This window comes from Pelmatolapia mariae, linkage group LG2 (genome assembly GCF_036321145.2).
Source record: "Pelmatolapia mariae isolate MD_Pm_ZW linkage group LG2, Pm_UMD_F_2, whole genome shotgun sequence".
NCBI lineage: Eukaryota > Metazoa > Chordata > Actinopteri > Cichliformes > Cichlidae > Pelmatolapia > Pelmatolapia mariae.
The window spans coordinates 16,987,665-17,007,686 of record NC_086228.1 but is presented as its reverse complement, the minus strand read 5'-3'; the positions used below and the strand labels follow the sequence as shown (position 1 = coordinate 17,007,686).

Genomic DNA, 20,022 nt, shown 5'->3' with positions numbered 1-20,022 from the left:
CACATTGTGCCCAGATACAGGAAAAAAGATTCACACCGAACAAGCTGAGTTGGCTTTTGTAACATGCCAGACTCAAATAACAGAGATATAAAAATGTGAGTTTCAGTTACTGATTTTTTACCTGCAAATATCAGAAGGAAAGAAGGATCCTACTACAGTGTGGGGAAAAAACAACGAAGAAAACATCTTTCACTGAGAAAAACTGCCAGTTAAACTAGCAGTGAGGACAAAGGGCCTCCTGAACCGCTCAGATCTGCAGCACAGTGAGAGGAGCTGTATGCCACTGCTGCTCCTCTGCCCAGTCAGGAGGCTGTGGAGAGGGTGTCTGCTGTTGTCCATTATAGCTTTCATTTTGTTCAATGTATCCCTCACAACCACAGTCTTAAGTGTCCAGCCTCCTGCCAAGCACAGAGTTGGCTTTTCCCACCAGCTGGTCCAGCCACTTGGTGTTTTGTCTGCACACAGTAGCATAAGAGAGAGCACTGGCCACCACTGTGATAATCTCATCACACACACCAAAGAACCTCAGCCTCCACAGGAAGAAGAGCTGGCTCTGCGCCTTCGTGTAGAAAGCATCAGTGTTAAGGGACCAGTAGAACTTCTCATCCAGTGGGACACCCAGATATTTATAAAAGTGCACTACCTCAATGTGCTGCGCAAGTATGGACAAACCAGATGGTCCAGCCTCGATCTCCTGAAACCCACCACCATCACCTGCATCGTTTTATGTATATTTTTTGTTTTTAAAAGCATGCCAAACAGAAACCACAGACTAAGCCCATAACACATCAATGAATAAGACACATTTGTTTTTGTCACTCTTTGTGCATTCAAAACAAGTCAAAAGAAGAACATGATAACGATCACTTCCTCTTATGAGTTGCCCACTTCAGTCTTATAAAAAGAACACTGACAAAACTGTCCCCAAGTCATCCAGTCCTACTCATGCAGGACAAGAGATACGTCTTCTTGCCATTACAAGGAACCCAGTATGAGCACAAGGATTCTCTTGGCCTTGTTTTAAAGGGGTTTTGAAACAGAACCTCCACTGGTTTGTAACTTGAGTTAAATAGAGCATATTTTTAGGTGACTTATAAGCAAGGAGATGCCCAAAGTAAGTAAAAACATAGTTGTGCCTGTTTTGTTTTTTTTCTTTGTTTCTTTTCTTTTAATTTCTATGTGGATAAAACTGCTGAATGATAAAGAAACAGCCACACAATTACAAAGCACCTTTTTTTAATTGAGGCATTTGTTTGCAATGGTAACTCTTTATGATATTACAAACTACCAATGTTTTCAGCTGAAAACAAGTCTGACATCTTGCACATGAAGACATTTGGACATGGAGGTTTGTGAATATGTTCAAACACCTGTCATTCTTCTCATAAATATACAATAATCCTCACAAATGACTCAAAAAGGTTCCAGCTACAAGAATACATTTTAGATAAAAATCTTGAAGATCCAGCAATCTTCCAAAACTGGTAAAAAATAAAAAAAAAATTAAAATACAACAGGAAAATCAACTCTACAAATAGAGACAATGTTCATATGAGTCCAACAGGCCAGGATCTGACACAGATCATAGCCTTTTAGCTGCGAGAGTGACCATAAAGATGTGATGGACACAATGAACCATCAGAGTCAGATCATCTCCCACCTATAAGAAAACAAAAGAACAACAAAGTTCAGACATAATAAACAAACCATGTGTCACATCAGGGAAAATAACCAAAACATTGTAAGACGATAGAAAACCTGCCAACCTCTGAATCCACGTCCACCACCGCCACCTCCTCTTCCTCTGAAGCCTCCTCCACCACGGCCTCCTCCTCCACCACGGCCACCTCCACCTCTGCCTCCTCGAAAACCACCTGAGACAAAAAGAAAGTAAAATTAATCAAACTACTCTTGCATGCCATACTCCAAATATGCATTAGGCTTTATTTCCATTTTCAATCTACAAAAGTAAATACTGAGCAAAAACTGAGCATAATTCCTAGAGAAAAACAAAAACACAAATGTCTGTTTTGTTATATATTCTAAACACTTAGAAGATTAAATTAAAATGAGAATGCCATCTTACCCCCACGACCACCACCCCTTCCTCCACCTCTACCCCCACCTCTGCCTCCTCTTGGAGGCCCCTTTTCTCCTGGTGGCCTCGGGAGGAATCTCTGCAGTGGTAGTAGCTTCATTGGATCTATATAAAACTAAAAGACAACATTTTGGTTAGAAATCTGAGGTATTAAATTAATCACTAGAAAAGATTAGTGAGACATTTTTGGTACCTTTTGTAGTTTCTTGAATGAAGACGCCTTCATATTTTCAGAAAGTTTTACTGAGAAATACTGCAAAGATGGATTAAGGAAGCAACAAGAACACTGACAATGTCAAACAGATCCCCTACACCGGTTCAATCAAAGGTTTAGAGAAAAACAAAGACAATAGAAAGGATACAAAGTCTCTGAGTTGGCCAAATATCTCATCCACTTTCCCAATCTGCTCCTTGTTTTCCAAGTACACTGGGGCATTGAAATAGGGAACCTTGTTTTCCTCTGTTGTGCACTTGCAGACAATGTCATCTTCACATGGATGCATGAACTCTCCCAGTGCTGTGAAGGGTGTGAAGACAATGAAACACAGTTAAAGTTTAAGACGCGCAATACCATGACTGACAACCAATTTAAATTTCTGACTGGTTATAATAAGTCAGCATATGCTTGACTGCTCTGCAGTTCACTTTATGGGCATCTAGCACAAGGTTTCTGTAAGTCTGAAATTCTTTGGAGGCCAGAGGAATAAATGGGGGTTAAAGGAAGTGACCCAGAATATATGCTAAAACAGAAACTTTGAGGCGCTAGAATATAAACATATAAAAACAAAGTTCAAATAAGTTGGAAAAAATCTGTTTTTGAACAGCCCAATGGGTAGAAACAGATACATATTTAACAATATTACAATGTGGACTTAAAAATATATTCCATGTCAACCTAACTCCTGGTACAGCATGTTATATTCACATTTTGGGGGATGATCATTAAATACATAAAAAATTGACCTTTTGTCTGTAATGTAGTTTGCATTTAAACACTTACATATTGCTCATATTATTATTAATATTGTTACTACTACTATCACCACTACTATTACTAATATTATATTATTAATACTGTTACTAATATTATATAACATCTTTGCAAATATAATAGTTTTCTGGTGTTTTTGGGACAACTTGGAAACATGTAGTTAAAGTTAATTAACATGAACTGGATCTTGAATGAGTGTAGGTGACGCACGGTGTGTTAATCTCATACTCTCGTCACATAGAATATTTACTGAAGTTCTCCATTCACACACACCCAAAGGTCCACCGTTGTTTTAGAGTTGCCTGCTAACACTGACTGGAAATTTATGCTTCAGTGGGCAATGTATATAGCCGTAGACCCTGAGAAACCCTATAATGCAACCTACCCTCATAAACTAACATGCACCTCCCCAGAAACTTAATTACATGTCACATCAACACTGCCCACTACAACCGTGATTGGCCTGTTGAATGAACGATTTCTCCTATGCATTTCTGGCTACTTTTTTGATGCAGTGCTAGAATTTGTCAATGACAGAATAACAATGTAAGGATCTGTTAAAAGGAATAGAAACCATAATACGGACTCACAATTGGCAGCAAATTCCTAGAGGGAGATTGGCAAAACTATTGGAATGGACACTAGGGTAATGTACAAAGATGTGGAAAAACTAGAGAAACAACTATAAAAATGACAAAGCAAAGAGTGGCGACCCAGAGGGGGGAAAAAAAACTTTCTGGTATTTTGTTTGTTTCTATCCTGACTGGCACCACATGTAAACTGCCAGGACTCTACCACAAAGTAATTAACACAGTAAATGCTGGCTTGATAATGTCATCTTACATACGTTACATGGGCTTTACATAGATTCAAGCAAGATGGTGTGTGTGGACATCTGCGTGCCTGCATGTTCTTTTTGTTTGTTTTTGTGACTGCACAGACTAGTTCCTGGTGACTTTTCACCAAACATAGAAAAGAAGAGACAGAAGACAGACAACAGGACACAAGTCTTGTTTTCCACATCCTTGGATAGTCTCCATCTTTGATGATGACAAAATTCTCACAGCCTACTCATCCACACCATTTCTCCATAACTGTGTAATGGTAATATTACAGAGTCAGTGTTTTGGCAATATCAAGACTGTTTACTTGCATCTCAATGGCTGAGAATTCACGCGAAGCTTCATATGTGTATAAAGAAGCACTCGGTTTAGCGTTTTGTTAGAACTGGGCTTACCAACAACATACTCAGGAGGTCCATAGTCTTGCTGTCTGTTAAAACCCCCTCTTCCACCACCCCGTCCAAATCCTCCACCACCCCGTCCAAATCCTCCACCACCTCTGCCTCCACCGAATCCTCCTCCACCTCGTCCAAATCCTCCACCACCTCGGTTGAAACCTCCACCTCTTCCACCACCTCGTCCTCCTCCTCTGAACGACATTCTCCTCAAATGCTCTGTAAATAAGAAATTATAAAAACACAAAGACGATACAGCTCACGTGAGTTCATGCTTGAAGCTAAACACTTATGAATGAATTAGCCTGCCCATGATTCAGGCAAACTATGCCGACTTGGAAGCTCTTTCTTATCCTAGCTGAAGTTGTTAGCTCACGTTAGCATAACTCAGTCATTCAAAGTACGAAAATTCATCGGTGTTTTCTAACATAAACCAACACGATGCGTAGTCGTTTAAAAAACATACACATCGAAAAAGTGCGTAACACGGTTCTTGCACAGACAAAGAAAATTACTCACAAATTTGACCGAGTGGCTAGACTTCAGACCGCTGTGCCGAAATTCCATGCGACTACAACACGTGTGACCGTAACGTGCCGTAAAGGCACTGGGCGGTCTCGGAAAGTGTCGTAAACGCGCTGACAGAGCTAAACCATTGAAGAAAAACTAGAATTAGAAGAGGGTGCAACCTGTCTGCTGTTTGACTCGGTCAGTTCAACCTTACGCACTCAAATGTTGATATAATGTAACTCGCAGCTGTTTTTGTGATAAGTGCAGATTTAATTATTCCTTTATTTAAATTATTTTGTTTAAATACAGGCTGTTTTATATGAAGACAGCATCTGTCAACAATGGCAACAGTTGGAAAGGTAAGAAAAAAGTTGTTTTTAAGCTTTTTTTTTTCTTTTTTACTGTTTGTCTTATAAACAGCTACTGTTGCTTTTGGGGGTTCTGCTTTTCATTCGAAAGTTTTCTGTCATGGAGAGTGTTCATTGTTTGTTTCCATCTGTAACAGCGCCCAAACACAGTCACTCATCCTTGGAAACTTGTTTGTTTTGTTTTGGGTTTTTTTCCCCTTTAGGTGATCACATGCAAGGCAGCTGTTGCGTGGGAGCCCGGGAAGCCTCTTTGTATTGAAGAAGTGGAGGTGGCACCACCTAAAGCTCATGAAGTCCGAATTAAGGTTTGGCACAGCTCAAATTTGTCAGCAATATGACAATACATATGATTTGCATATGATTAATCTTATTTCCTGTTAGTGTGACTGTTAACCACAGACACTTCCACTTCCTGAAACTGTCACATCATTTGGTTTGTACAGGTTGTTGCCACGGGTGTCTGCCACACAGACTGGGAATACCTGTTTGAGACTGGAAAAGGGATGAAATTCAGACCATTCCCTTTAGTACTTGGTCACGAGGCAGCTGGCATAGTGGAGAGCACTGGTCCAGAAGTCACCAGATTCTCCCCGGGTAAAGTGTACCACAACCAGTCAGATGACATTTGTTATGAGTCTTATTTCTCTTTTTTTTCTTCTCAGACTTACATAATTGTTTTGTTGTTTTCGCAGGGGACAAAGTTATTCCTCTTTTTCTGCCATACTGTGGGGAATGTGAACGCTGTCTAAGTCCAAAAACAAATCATTGCAAGAAAAACTGGTGATTTTATTTCCCCATTTTTGAGACAACCACATTTACTCTATTACTTAAAATGTGTTCATGTAAATACTGTTCTTTGTGGTTTTTAGGACAAATATGCAAGCTGGAGTTTTGGCTGATGGGACTAGCAGGATATCTTGCAAGGGACAGCAGGTTTACCAGTTCCTTGGAGTCAGTTCTTTCTCTCAATACACTGTGGTCCCCGACACCTCGGTTGCAAAGATAAGAAGTGATGCACCGCTAGACAAAGTCTGTCTGCTTGGATGTGGTGTCTCCACTGGTTATGGAGCTGCTATTAATGCAGGCAAGGTTAGAAAACTGAACTCTAAAGGTTCAAACTAATACTCTTAGAACAGATGTGACGAAGCAACAAATTTGAAAAGATATATTGTTAAACATGACAATATATAAACAGCCAAGCATATTTTAACCAAAAAAAAAAAGAAAAATTAGTGATATTTGTATTTGGAAGTTTTCTGTCTTACAATATGCTGCAAGACTGTAGTCATTTAATATCAACACTAGATGGCAGAAATGACATGAGTGCCTCTAAGTTTTCAGGATAAGGTGTACATGTCAACTACTTTAATTTGTTACTTTACAGAAATTCAAATCATGCAAAGTAGTTCCATAGTGCAATGGTTTACACATTTGTATAACATGTGAAATACATGTTCCTGTGTTGGCTGCATGTGGAAAGAAATCTGCTTTAAAAATCGCCAAAGTCACTGAGGTGACCCTTTGTGAATAAGGGAGCAGCCAAAAGTAGGTCCACACACATTAACATAAATAAAATGACAAAATCAGGACACTTTTGTACTCATTTACTAAAAAGAAACCAACTAAAAATGAGTGGAAATCCTTGCATGGGTTATTTATTTAGACACAATTTTAATCAAGATTCACAGACCTGATAATATCTCATGTATGTGGTTAAAGGAATGTACTCTAAATGTTATATTTACTGTAAAATTATCTGTGAAAATGCTGAAATGATCTTTAAGAATTGTTAGTTGACTGGCTTCCAACTTTTGGGCATTCAGGTTGAAAAAGATTCCTCGTGTGCCGTTTTTGGGCTTGGAGCTGTCGGGCTGGCTGCCGTCATGGGTTGCAAGGTTGCCATGGCGAGAAGGATCATCGGGGTTGACATCAACTCTGACAAGTTTGAGAAAGCCCGACAGTTTGGAGCAACAGACTGTATAAACCCAAGAGATTACAACAAGCCTATCCAAGAGGTTGTGGTGGAGATGACGAGTGGAGGTGTGGACTATGCGCTGGAGTGTGTTGGAAGTCCAGCTATCATGGTGGGTGCCTCATTTGAAATTTGTGTCAATGCAAATTAAGTCTTGTGACTATAATTGGAGTACACTGTACAATGTCTTCCTTGTTAACCCTAGATTTGATCTCTTTTGCAAAAAGTGACACAAGTGAAACAGTTATATAATGATACAAATACAAAATGATAATTAGTTAAGCAACTGCTTCTGTCACCCTAGAATGCTGCACTTGAGTCCACAAGAGATGCCTGGGGTACTTGCGTCATTGCTGGATGGACAGAGACAGAAGCAATGAGCATTTCAGTTGAAAAGCTTCTCATGGGACGTACCTTAAAGGGCACTTATTTTGGAGGTGAAGTAAAAAAAATGACCATACATATTAGGTTATTTAACGGCATTTCATAACGCATCAACAGGTTTATGGTAACTGGTGTAATTGTGGAATTGAGTGATGAACATAAAATTGAGTGTTTCATCCTGAAAAACTGTCCCTAATGTTGCCCTTCAGTGCAAAATTTAATGTTATATTCAGGTAAAAAACCTTACGATTGGATTATTAATACTTAAAATGTGTTAAAAATTATATTACAAATGCTTTGGTATTAGAATTTTATTTGTAATTTTTTTAGGTAAAGCATTCAAAACAATCATTGCTTGTTTTCTCTGATCAACATTCCTGAACCTAAATATTATTGAAGTACAATTTAATAACTCAAAGAATAGAATCTGTAAAAAGTCTTGAGTTGTGCTCAGTTAATAAATTATACAATCGATGAATCATCTAAATTTCTGTCAAAATACCCATCAGTTTTTGGTTCCTGAGTTCAAAACGTATATAAGAAGAAGTTCAGTGAGGACAGACAGTTAGGTATATCCTACATAAACTATATAATCATTTTTGCAGTTTGTAACAATACATTTACATATGTTTCATGTACTATGAGCACATCAAACTCACATCTGATGTGCACTGAATTGGCTGTGAATGTGTCCACAGGACGGTCTTACAACAATGCAATTCATATTACATGAAAACATGTTTACAAGTTGAGCTTGTTAACTTTTTCTAAAGGGTGGAAGAGTGTGAAGGATGTGCCTAAACTGGTGGATGACTACATGAATCACAAGTTGAAACTGGATGAGTTTATTACGGAGAAGCTCCCGCTGGTTCAAATCAATAAGGCCTTTGACCTTTTAAAAAGTGGTAAAAGGTGAGACCTTTCATATGTGTACATAAACAACAACGAAAAAGTCTACTTAGCCATAAGTATTGGGGCTGAATTGCTATTTAGGGACAAAATTGTGTATATGTAACAAAAGTATTTTCAAATCTTTAACGTCTGTCTAACATGTTCTGTTTGATTAAACAAATCACTAGATTCAATTCGATTGATCTTTAGAAATAATTTCAGAAACTTATTTCCCAGGACATTAAAATGTAATTACTATTTGGTATATTGTGTCCTTAATATTTTTATTGATTAAGTATTTGATTACCTTCAGACCTTAAAACATCCAAATATTCACATTGATTAAGCTAGAACAGTGACTTGTGGCTTAAAAAAATGGATAATGTTTGTAGTAATGTCCACTGGATTGATTATTTGTATAAACATTGCAATTCTATTGTAGGATAGATGTTTTGGTTCTGTTGGGAATTGAAACTTCGGTATTAATTTTTCTTCTTCTTTTTATTTTCTTAGCATCCGCACTGTCATCAGCCTTCAAGATTCTTAAACAAAGGATAATCCTTTAATGTCTGCCTCATAAAATGAAGTATTCTGTCACTTTTATAACATTTTGCATTGTTTTTGTCATTTTTGTGTTAGTTTGACAATTACAATGTTTTCCATGCTCGGCTTTGTAGGAAATGACATGCCACCATCTGCCACTAGATGGCAGTCGTGTAAAAGCTTTGATGTTTAGGTCCGCTAAAGGCATCATCTCAATAAAAACAGGTTTTCAGTGTGCAAAGATTCATTTATTCATGTGGATTTCTAAGATTATTGTTTTGGTTTATCATGATCCAACACACAAAAATGTTTACTTCTTTTTTTTGTAAATTGGTTGTAATTTATAAATATACAGCATCTGCAGGAACATCAGGGCAAATTCTTTTTGTCATGCTTGGAAGCGGCAACGATGGTCATTCTAATCCAGATATCAATGTACAGCAATAGTTGTAATTAAATACCCTTGTATAGAACGTGCTCTAAAAGACACAGGAACCAAGTAGCTGAATCTGTCATAAACCATGAAGAAGTATCTGCTTCATGTGGTCAGGCTTACCAAATTTCGTCCTTGGTAATATTATATATTGATTTAAATGGGAGTCACAGAGAAGGGCTAGAATAACAGTTGTGGGCTGTCAGGACAGAAGACAAAAGGTTGTTTGGGGAATGCCTCCCAGTGAAGAACTGAAATAGCTGCCGAAGGAATTTGTTTTATTGAAGTTCCATTCAGATCAGATGAATACCCTTGGCACTTACCTCACTTTTCCATCTTTATTTAAAATGGAAAAAAAATTGGTGCTCTTCCTTCCTTTCCTTCTCCTCTGCGTGTATGCTATCAATCACAGATTATACAATTTAGGTCACCTTCTGTTACTAAAAAACCCTCAAAGTAAAGAATGTTGTCGAGAAATAGAACACATAATAATGCACATAATGCTGCAGTAGAAGCAGATAAGAGGGAAAGATCAAAAGAAATAGGAAGACAAGTTTTGACAGGTGGTTATGTGACTGGGCACTGTCATCTATAAATGTTGGACATGCTCACAGATTTATAAGGCTTTCTTGCGGACATGTGTCCAAATGTCTGCCTCATCCATGGGAAAACTATCCAAAGTGACGACCATAAGTCTCCTACCTCTTTTTTTCCCCTCTTTGTTTTTGATCCTTGCAACCTCTGGAATTGTCACAGCATTGTGCACCAGACACAGGGAGGACATGTTATCTGAATTACAACCTCAGCACTGTATGCATTTGAAAAGCCTTAACTGTCCATCTCGTCATATTTTTCACTCATCTGTACAGCTTTTCTGCAGATATTTCTTGGATACAACCTTTTAGCATGAAGAAGCATGGAGTTGAATAGTGATAAGAGATACCAACCCTGATATTTACATGTTTTTTTTCCCCCTCTGTTGATTTTTTTTCGTTTTCTCTTGGTATCATTACTTTCCTGAGACTTTTAGACACGATACTTGAGGTAAATGCCATGGCACAAATAAAGGTATGTCTGGAAAAAAAATCAAAACATGCTGCCTTGCCTTTTCACAACATTTAGAGTGGGATCAAGGGATTTCCTCTTATTTATTAAGCTATATTCCTGTGTGACAGGATGATGGCACATTATATATGCTAAGAATATAAGAATAGTAGGCAGAAAACAGCCTATTTTAACAAAGGAAGTCTATGTGGGTTTAAAAAAAGAATATGCTATATTGGTCTTTGTTTGTTATTTCATGTCATATAGAAAAAAAATTCTCTGAACATAAAAGAATTAGTAATTGGAAATAGAAGGACTCGGTTGAATATTATTTGTCTTGTGGAGTGGCATCGACTCGATAAATAAGATGAGATTCGCTGAAAGCAGCAGCCGATGTTTAGCTGTTTCACCCCATCATTTTCACATTCCTGCAACCTGGAATCAAGCTGTATGAATTTTTATGATTACATTTATGTATATTCAAAAAGTAAAAGACATTACTTTAAAAAAGCTTTTTTTTTAATTTCAATTTTTAATATTTTTCTTTCTCTGCCACATTAAGGAGAATAAATAAATAACAAAACTAAAACAAAGGCGAAAAAAAGGGTCAGTTTCGGCAACATGGTTACACAATACAGCAACGCAATGTATCTACTGTTAGTAATATTTCTTCTTTTACTAGATGTTCTATAATAATTTAATACACATCTAATTTATATTTGGCTTTATCTGGTTTTCGTTCCCGTTTCACATTATGGCTGCTTCAGTCACACAGTGAGAATTCATATCAAACAAGAAAAGTGACAGGTTTATATGTTTTTCACTGGCTAACAATTAAGTCTGACAAAATGTTGAGATTTTTTAATCTATGGCAAATACATTTTCTAGAAGTGTTTCACTTTTCCATTTTTTCAATTCTTAAGGACATTGATGATGTATTTAGTGAACATGCAGAAGCAAGCATTCTGTATTATATCCATTTGACGCACAATATATTTTGATGTGTTTCAGTGGCAAACGCAGTGTTGCAAATATTCAGTGTTAACTACTTTTAATTAGTCTTTATATGTTCTTTTTGCAGTGCAACAGCATTGCAGGGCTTCAGTTCTATACGATACCGATATCACTGTGTTCTCATAAACCTCTTGCACACTTGTTTCGTGTCACTGGAAAATCAAAAAAGTAAAACTAAAATTGATCAGTCAAGAAATTACAATATCCATATCTGTGAGAACTAAACCTGAGACCAAGTAGATATACTGTATAGCCTCAAGGCTATGGAAGAACGGCCCACTTAAGTCACTAAAGACTGCCAGTGTGAGGCCCCTGTTTTATCAGCAAATCCCGGCCATTATACGGCTAATGCCAGGCATTGCCTGTGACATTCCCGGTCTTTCACTGACACGGTTAGCTTTAGCTTCTGTGTCAGTGGAATATACTCAGATTCACTGGAGGACAGCACAATGTGGTACTTAGTGTAGTGGAAGGACAACTGGTTTTCTGCTGCATTAGTGAACTGTGCAGTAACATATCTGGCACGGCACTGTGTGTTGTTTTTAAGTGAAAAGCCTACTTTATCTAGGTATTATCATTTATTTTTAGAAATTATGGCTGCCATGTGTTGAAGACTTGATAACAGTGCATTTGGCATTATAAAGTGACTGAAAATGGATTCAGATACTAGTGTTGTTATAGTAATGTTTTCCATGCAACAGAACTCTAAAAGCAAAAGACATATGACATGGCTAACAAAAGTATATACAAGACTATTACATTTTTCTGTGCTCCTCGTACAATATTAAAATCTATAGTTACATTTCTCAGCGGCATTAGTGTTATACAAAACCTTTAACCCTAATAAGAACTTTATCATGCACCCCTTATTGAGCCATGCATGACCATATGTTTGTGTTTTATAACCTGTGACACTGTTTAATAGTTAAGTTGCAACAAAGAGCAGGATTAGGCAGACCACACATGGCTATTACCAAAGAGACACACAAACACACACATACAGAGATACATGCGTGACAGGTCTAAGCTTTTGTTGTGTTTTGTCTGACAGCAGCAGTAAAGTAGTAATTGAGAGATTAGCTCTAAGGTGCTATCATGGCACTCCTTTGTTTAGTCTCTCCCATAGTGGTCACCCAGCACATCACCAACAGGCATGGGAAGGAGTCATACACTGGGGTAGTTTGAGTCTAGCTTTTTATAGATCTTATGGCCTAGTATTAAAGACACTGAGGATACATTTTTTATTATATATTAATTAGATACCATGGCAAAAGTAGAGAATCATAATTTGTGTTCATGCTCTTACCCGTGACTCACTGTCACATGACTTAAATGTAGTGCCCCAAAAACGGTGGAATAACTTCTGACCCTGTGGGCTTGACAGGACTTATCCATGACAGACTTGAACATAGCCCTATCCCATCTGCCACTTATTCTTTGTTTTAGTATGCTAACTTTGAGTCAACAGAGTATTTTGATGTGGTTATGGCATGGAGGTAGGGGAAATATTTCTCTGAGACCCTGTGTGTTTACCCGGTAATCCCTGAGAAGTTCACAAGCATGAAGAAAGTACTTGGAGATTTACCTTTCTTCCAAACCTGCTCAGTTTACCTCTCCCCTGTTTCCCACAGCCTCATGTGGCTGAGGTAATTCCTGGGAGGGTTTGTGAACGTTTTATTTATGTGACTGTAAGAACATAATTGATATGAAATAAGTGGTTGTGTATCTACATGGAACAATCTAAAATGGTCAATATGCTGTAGTAATATGCCTTTAAAGAGAGTTACATTTTTATAATTTTTTTTTGCAGTTTATTTAAAAGAACTTTGTTCACCTTTTCCCAAGAATATGATGAGATAAAATATTAGGATAAAAAAAATCACGTGAAATAAATTGACTTTAGTGGTAGACAAGCACTTGTTGTTTTTGGCCTTGAAAAATATTCTGGCTCTGATGGCTCCCAAGTTGAACATTGCTTCATAGGAGTTTCAAGGTTGTGGTAAGACAAGAAAAGTCAAGATGAGTGCGGTCGGCCATAGTTAACCTTGCTCTACCACCACGGTGAAGTACATCATTCTGTTTTTCCACTTTTCCTCACAACAACTCACCATTGTTCCAAATTGAGGCACCCGGATCACGCTTCCTTTTTTTACTGCCTGTCCACAAAAAGACTGGGCCAATCCCAAAAAACACACACAGTTGATACACTTTTCTTTGGATAGTAATTGTGGTGAACAGAAAAGAAACCTGAAATGATCCATTATAGGTGGCTGGGTTAGATTACTCATACTCAACCATCCCACAGTTTCAATTACACGTGGGCAGCAGCAGTTCAACTGAGTAATGCTGAATTCACATATACGTGTATTTAAATATGTACGTACCTGGAGGTCTAAATTATAAAGGCACTTTGGTATTTTTCTTTAGGAGTCTGCATAGCTGACAAACAGATTCAGCAGTTTTAGATAAATCCATCTCACCGATGTACACAGAAATGTATGTAGTGCTAAAGCAACCGGAAACTAATGCCTCGAGACTTAAGAGAGTTCAACATTTATTTTTTGTATTATACTTTATATTATAGCAGTAATGAAGCAGGGCACAGACAATATTTGAATAATAAATTTAAGACAGTAAGAAATGGTGTTCAAAAGCAGATACAATATTATTTTGTAATATTGTAAATTATATGGCCATGTAACATTCAGATGAATGTCACGACCTAAAGCTTGTGTAATGCACTTTAGTAAGATGAACAATGTTAGTTGTATCACCTATCAACGGTTGCAGTTTAGCAGGAATAAATAGATTGATTTATGGAGTTTTTTAATATCGAGAGTTTCTGTAAGAGTACTCTAGCATGTGGGCAACAGGAACAAAATTTATAGTGGCATGATAATAATGCTGTTCAATGAAGGGGTTAAGTTGCAAAGTTGCAATGAAGGGGTTAGAGACTAATAGTGTAGGACTTGCAGCAAGTTTTTTTCTTCCTCATTAATACGCTAGCAAGTAAAGACTTGCTACTGACAACATAACAGACAATATAAAGAAAACACTGACTTGCATCATGTAGATGCAGTTTTTCACTGCATATTGCTTGTAAATGTGATCCCTTCCTAGTGATCTTGAATTAAATCTTGTATGCCTCTGGGAAGTTAGCTTTTAAGAAGGTTCACATTGTAAGGTCAACTTTGCTGTCAGCAAGACACACAGATTTAAACTTAAGCAAAGGATTAACCATCAAATATGTAATCCTAACCGGGGAGGTTTGAACATGGACAGTGTTCTTACAGCCTCACACTGAGAAAGCCAACAGTTCGCTGCGATCAGCTCCCTCTCTTTACCAAAAGTCTCTCAATCGGCCCTCATCTTAGCTGGAGTCTCTGTGTGCTTCATGTTTGCTTATATTTCTTAAATCTCAAAGAACAAACGGGAGCATAGACAGATTAACTTAATATCATCCTTGGAGCTAATACACAAAAATTTAAGTCATCCATGTCCCACGGTATCGACAGCCAAGCCAGGGCTCCACTGCTTGATATAGTACAATGGGCAAAATTTCAATCTCCTACCTCTACTGCTCTGTCTAAGTACAGATACATTAATGCGAAGCACTATTAGAGACTCAAATTAAGACTAAAATGTAAAAGTTGATTTTAATCAATAATCTGGCTCCATCTTTGTGGATGGCATGGGAGAACAGGCAAATGACTGGGAATGAGTGCTAAAGCTAATAAGCAGGCCAATGTTAATCTCTTAAACAAACCTCCTTTCTCCCTTTGTGGCTTCCTTTCTTGCATTATAAATAATGTATATTTTGCCAGCAAAACACACACACACACACACCACCACCACCAACAACCCCCACAATGTCTCTTTTGACTTCTGAGTTGCCGGTAGAGTTCAATCTGGTCTTCAAACAAATCTTATTTTCTGCCCTCCCCCAACCTTATTGGTTTACTTTAATTAGCGATATTGAAAACAGGGGCAAATGAGGAGGGGGTGGTGAAGGAGCAGGGAATTGTGGTGGCGTAAATACTGAAAACAAACAAGAGAGCTGAATGGGAGGATGGCGGCGGGTGCAGTCCCGATGCCGCTGCGCAGACGGAAGAGGACACATGGTGTAAGCAAACACTCGTAATTGCATTAGATTCCCCTGGCACATGGGTAATCTAGCCTTCCCCTGTCCCAGAACACAACAGGACACAGCTACTGCTTCTCTCAATCTCTTTGTCATACTCTCTCCTTTACAAATTATTCATGCAAAACCCACAGAACAGTCATTGATCGCTCGGTGGGCATCATAGAGGACTAATTATCATTAAGGACACTGAGGTATGAAGTGTCTGCAAGTGTACGCTCAGAGATTCATTTGCTTTGTTTTTGCATGCATAACTGTGTGTGTGTGTGTGTGCGCCCATGTGGCTGCGCGAGCATGCGTGCATCCCATTAAACAGTTGTCCTGTTTGATATTTCATTCCTCAGCTCACATGTCTTGAGTGTAAGAGCAAACACATTTGCTTGAAAGGGATGTTCTCTGAGCAAACGTGGAAAATCTTGCCTTGATATGGATATCAGTGACAGTCAGTGATTATAGGATGGGATGTTTAGATCTACATTCAAATGCCCAACATACAGAGACGTAATAAAGTGACATACATGGCCTGATATTTTCTACAAAAAATGATTTAGCAGTTTTCTTTTTTCATTCATTCTATTGGCTGCCTTTTATTTGAGACAGAAATGCATCTGCTGTAGCTGTAAAAACAATAAGCTCCACTAGGTGGTGATGTGCTTATCTACAAAAACCCAGATCCACACATCCACATTATAAATACTCCAAGCTAATACTATCAAATCTTTTTAAAACATTTGTTTGCCACTGCAAATACACAGAACTTTTTAAAGAGTTAGTACAACAAAAAAAGACCAGATTGCCATGTTTACTTGAATTTAGCTTGTTAATCAAAATATTCTTTGTCTATTATTCAAGCGCTTATGTATTTCTATTTTGACAGAACGCTAGCTTTACATTGATATTTTAGAGATATTCCTCTTGTATTTCTCAGCATTAAATGTCTGCTCTTAACCAGGATACTAAAAGTAACAGCAAAACAAGCTACAAATCCTAAATTGCAAACATTACATGTAAAGCAACAAATGATAACAAGTAAAAGAATCAGCGGCACAGCGTCTCGGCAACCAATAACAAATCTCCCTGCAGAATGAACTCTATTATGTTTAACAGAAAAAGCATAGCTGATCCACTATTAGGGAATGAAACTAGTGCCAGGGAGGCCTAGTCAGGTCACCAGAAACATTAATGAAAGGGACGGTCGAGGAAAAGTCTCAGATCTCCAATGGTATTTAGCGGATATGTGAGGCTTTGAGGTAAAGCCACAGTGCCAGTGGGTTTAAATTTGTTTGGCCCCAGGGCCAGTGTAACAGAAAATAAACAATGCTTCCCAGTTATTAGGACTTTATTAAGGCACACAGAGTCCCCAGTCAAGGTAGGGTTTATGCTTGACAATTTGGTCGAGTAACAATTCAATTTAAAGACTTTGAATACGCAGCCTAGTCAAAAGTCATTGCATTTGTACATAGAAATGATTATATTTTAACAGAAGGTGCAGAAGTAGTTTTTATACTGTGTTAATTCATTAGCAATCAGCAAGGAAAGTCCTTCAGCACAATACAAGATTACTTCATCGTTTAAAAGCTGACTGATTATGTTTGTGTTATTAACTCTGCAGTGCACACAATTAGCTTCTATTGACTGCCCCTATAATCACTACCACTTGGATTAAGACCTACTACCCACACAAAATGCTCCATCTCTAATGACTGACAAACAAACAACCCAGAGAGACAGGGAGAGAGCAAAGGGAACACCCACCAAGTTGCTTTTAAAGTAATATCCACTAAGCCCTGGACACCCCAACAAAGTCCGTCTTGTCTAACCTGACTCCTCACCTGTTTGGAAACAGCCAAATGGCCCAGGGTAATCCCACATCCCCAGGGTACTGGAGGTAGATTTACCCACCCCAGAGCTCTGCCCTGCCCTGACAAGTTAGACTATTGCATGGGCTCTTGGAACACCCACAACCACCATAAAATGTTTGTTTTAGAACATTTAGATTAATCAAAATGATTAATTGTGCCTTCTTTAAGTTTTCAAAATGTGTTTTAAATGCCAGTATCACATAACACAGTTCAAAAAGTACAGAACACCTAAAAGACATGAAAAAAGCATCCGATTTCACGGTTAATGAAGTTAACAGTCTGTCTCTATGAGTCGGTATATCTCATTCCTGGGCAAATAGAACATAACTTTGCATTAAGCATGAAAAATATGACTTTATGGAGATATGGGAAGCCAAGTGATTTTATGGCCCTTGCTCCTTCTGTGTCCTGCTCTGTTAGCACCTAAACCTCATCTCTGGACTCATAAAGAAAGGCGGTTTAATGGTTGAAGAGCACAGTGACAGAGGGATCAGCATTCTGTTTGCTAATTGGGCTGTTTTCAAAGAGAGCTTGAACCCGAGAGTGTTGCCTAATGATCAGTTACAGCATTGCTCTTTGAGATGTGCTCAATATTTGGAGATATTAAGGGAGAGATTTGTCTCTTGTGATTAATTTTTGTTGCCCAAGTTGAAACCTGTAGCTTTGCAGACATGTTCAAAGTAAATTCAACAACATATCAACAGGGATATCAAGAAATATGACTAGTCTTGCTTGTGTGAAATAAGTTGTTTACAATTTCTTTTTTCTTGTTCATTCAGCAGAGAAGGACGTCCACTAGGGGGAGCAATGTTGCAACAGTAGTTGGTGAGAGAAAAGTACATCCCCTAACTGGGAGACATCATGCAAAGGAGTTCATTGTTAACTGTAATTATAAATTTTATTATTGAAAAGGAAAACATATATTTAATAATATAATGAAAAATCTGTCTTTTGTGTGTAAGGTAGAAAAAAATATACATATTACACATAAAACTTTATTATGCCCATCGGATGAAATGTAGCACATTTAATGAAAGTTATTATATTGCTATTATACATGTTTTTTATATTGTAAATATACTAAAAGTGCAGAAGACTCAGTTAAAATGGACTGTCAAGGTGCTAAAATGACAGCTGCTCTTATCTGTGAACTCTACTACATTAATCATGTGGCTGCAATCAAGCTTTTAAATATGGTCCAAACCTTCGTGTTCACAATTTGTATTAATGCCGTGTCTCAGCTGAGATTAGAAATTAGAGAAGCATTAAATGGAGCGAGTTCAATTTGCTACAGTAGAGGCTATTTATCTTGATTATTATGAAGAAATTGTGGGCTCCTTCATAATTTTTTATTCCTGACAAGCCATTTTGAGAGTTTGTGTGTGTGTTTGTGTTAGTTATTGCATGCCTATAAACACAGCTGAAGCAGAAAATCAGCTCACTACATCTGGACTTTATTTTTGCTCATACCATGTGTAGAACTGATTTCCTTCCAAGGATTCTTCCTTTGCACTTTAGTTCATTTGGACATTTTGTTTGTTTTGATTTGAATCCCTAAAATCCCCTTTCACTCAGCTAAGAGTAAAACAACTTATTAACTTAAAAACAATAATTTCCCATGAGCATTTCTGACTGATGCTTTTTGCCAAGATATTTTCTCTCATCCACAATATTTCTTTGAGCCTTAACAGAACAAGGATTTAGTGTCCTCCAATCACATCACTCAGAGGACAAGTTTGAACCCTTACTGCTCTCCAAATAAAAATGGGTGAGTTTGAACTATGAACCAAAACATCTAAGCTTAATTAGAGCAGCCTCACTGCCAAATCTCTTTACGGTGTAACATTTCTGAAACTAAATATTGCATGCATTTGCTTGTCTGCATCAGACATGAATGTGTTTTGTCTTACATCCTTATATGGAAATGTTCTGATTCATTTTAAGTAACAATAAATTGTAATTATCTAATAAAGTTTATCTTTAGATTTTTTTTTATTCTATCACATTTAATGGGAGTTTCATGTACATTTAGAAATGGCTAAAATTGGCAGTGGTTCCTTTCTAAGTTAAGACACCTCTGAAACATTTTAATCCATAATTTGTAGCTCTAACAATCTATATGTAAGCAGTGTATTTTTTTTTCTTTTCGATAATCATTTTTTCAAGGCACTTTCATGACCCTAAGTGTGGGAAAATGTGGGGAATGTTCTTCTTCTGCATGTATAATATAAATAGTTTTAGCAAATTTTCCTTGCAACACAATGTATGTCTAGAAAATCCACAGACTGCAAAAAGTACTTTTAAGATGCATTTTGTTGACCAAGATGACAACAGGAGTATATACTTATGATTGTGATTTGCAACAATGAAGCCACTCAATAAAAAAAAATCATAAGTTAAATATAACCATAACAATATAACAAAATATCCACAGAAGCTACCAAAATTATTTTCCCATTTATAATAAGTGTATTATGGAAATAAAATTAGCGTATAATATATGAGGTTTAATTGACACTGACTTGTATAGTGCA

At 37.5% G+C, this 20,022-nt stretch overlaps 2 protein-coding genes across 2 annotated transcripts; one reads left to right on the top strand and one right to left on the bottom strand.

The window, feature by feature from the left end:
* Positions 1-1,232: 1,232 nt before the first annotated feature.
* On the bottom strand, positions 1,233-4,914 carry gar1 (GAR1 homolog, ribonucleoprotein). The gene is made up of 7 exons (XM_063494135.1): positions 4,846-4,914; positions 4,327-4,545; positions 2,461-2,615; positions 2,292-2,351; positions 2,087-2,213; positions 1,767-1,874; positions 1,233-1,660 (listed from the first exon to the last, which is right to left on the bottom strand). The coding sequence occupies exons 2-7, from the start codon at positions 4,529-4,531 to the stop codon at positions 1,650-1,652; spliced, it is 666 nt and encodes a 221-aa protein (XP_063350205.1). The 5' UTR covers positions 4,532-4,545; positions 4,846-4,914; the 3' UTR covers positions 1,233-1,649.
* Positions 4,915-4,975: 61 nt separating this feature from the next.
* LOC134635864 (alcohol dehydrogenase class-3-like) lies at positions 4,976-9,222 on the top strand. Its single transcript, XM_063485483.1, has 10 exons — positions 4,976-5,034; positions 5,146-5,195; positions 5,408-5,509; positions 5,648-5,798; positions 5,897-5,984; positions 6,074-6,293; positions 7,028-7,288; positions 7,481-7,613; positions 8,334-8,472; positions 8,965-9,222. The coding sequence occupies exons 2-10, from the start codon at positions 5,178-5,180 to the stop codon at positions 8,996-8,998; spliced, it is 1,146 nt and encodes a 381-aa protein (XP_063341553.1). The 5' UTR covers positions 4,976-5,034; positions 5,146-5,177; the 3' UTR covers positions 8,999-9,222.
* Positions 9,223-20,022: the final 10,800 nt, after the last annotated feature.

What these genes read in the sequence shown, in the direction of transcription:
- LOC134635864 (XM_063485483.1), top strand. An exon ending in CTGCTATTAATGCAGGCAAG is followed by an intron (nt 6,294 to 7,027) that starts GTTAGAAAACTG and finishes TTGGGCATTCAG; the next exon opens with GTTGAAAAAGATTCCTCGTG. An exon ending in AAAGGGCACTTATTTTGGAG is followed by an intron (nt 7,614 to 8,333) that starts GTGAAGTAAAAA and finishes CTTTTTCTAAAG; the next exon opens with GGTGGAAGAGTGTGAAGGAT.
- gar1 (XM_063494135.1), bottom strand. Translation starts at nt 4,531, where the DNA reads ATGTCGTTCAGAGGAGGAGGACGAGGTGGTGGAAGAGGTGGAGGTTTC. An exon ending in TTGGCCAACTCAGAGACTTT is followed by an intron (nt 2,352 to 2,460) that starts GTATCCTTTCTA and finishes CCATCTTTGCAG; the next exon opens with TATTTCTCAGTAAAACTTTC. An exon ending in AAGGGGTGGTGGTCGTGGGG is followed by an intron (nt 1,875 to 2,086) that starts GTAAGATGGCAT and finishes TTTTTGTCTCAG; the next exon opens with GTGGTTTTCGAGGAGGCAGA.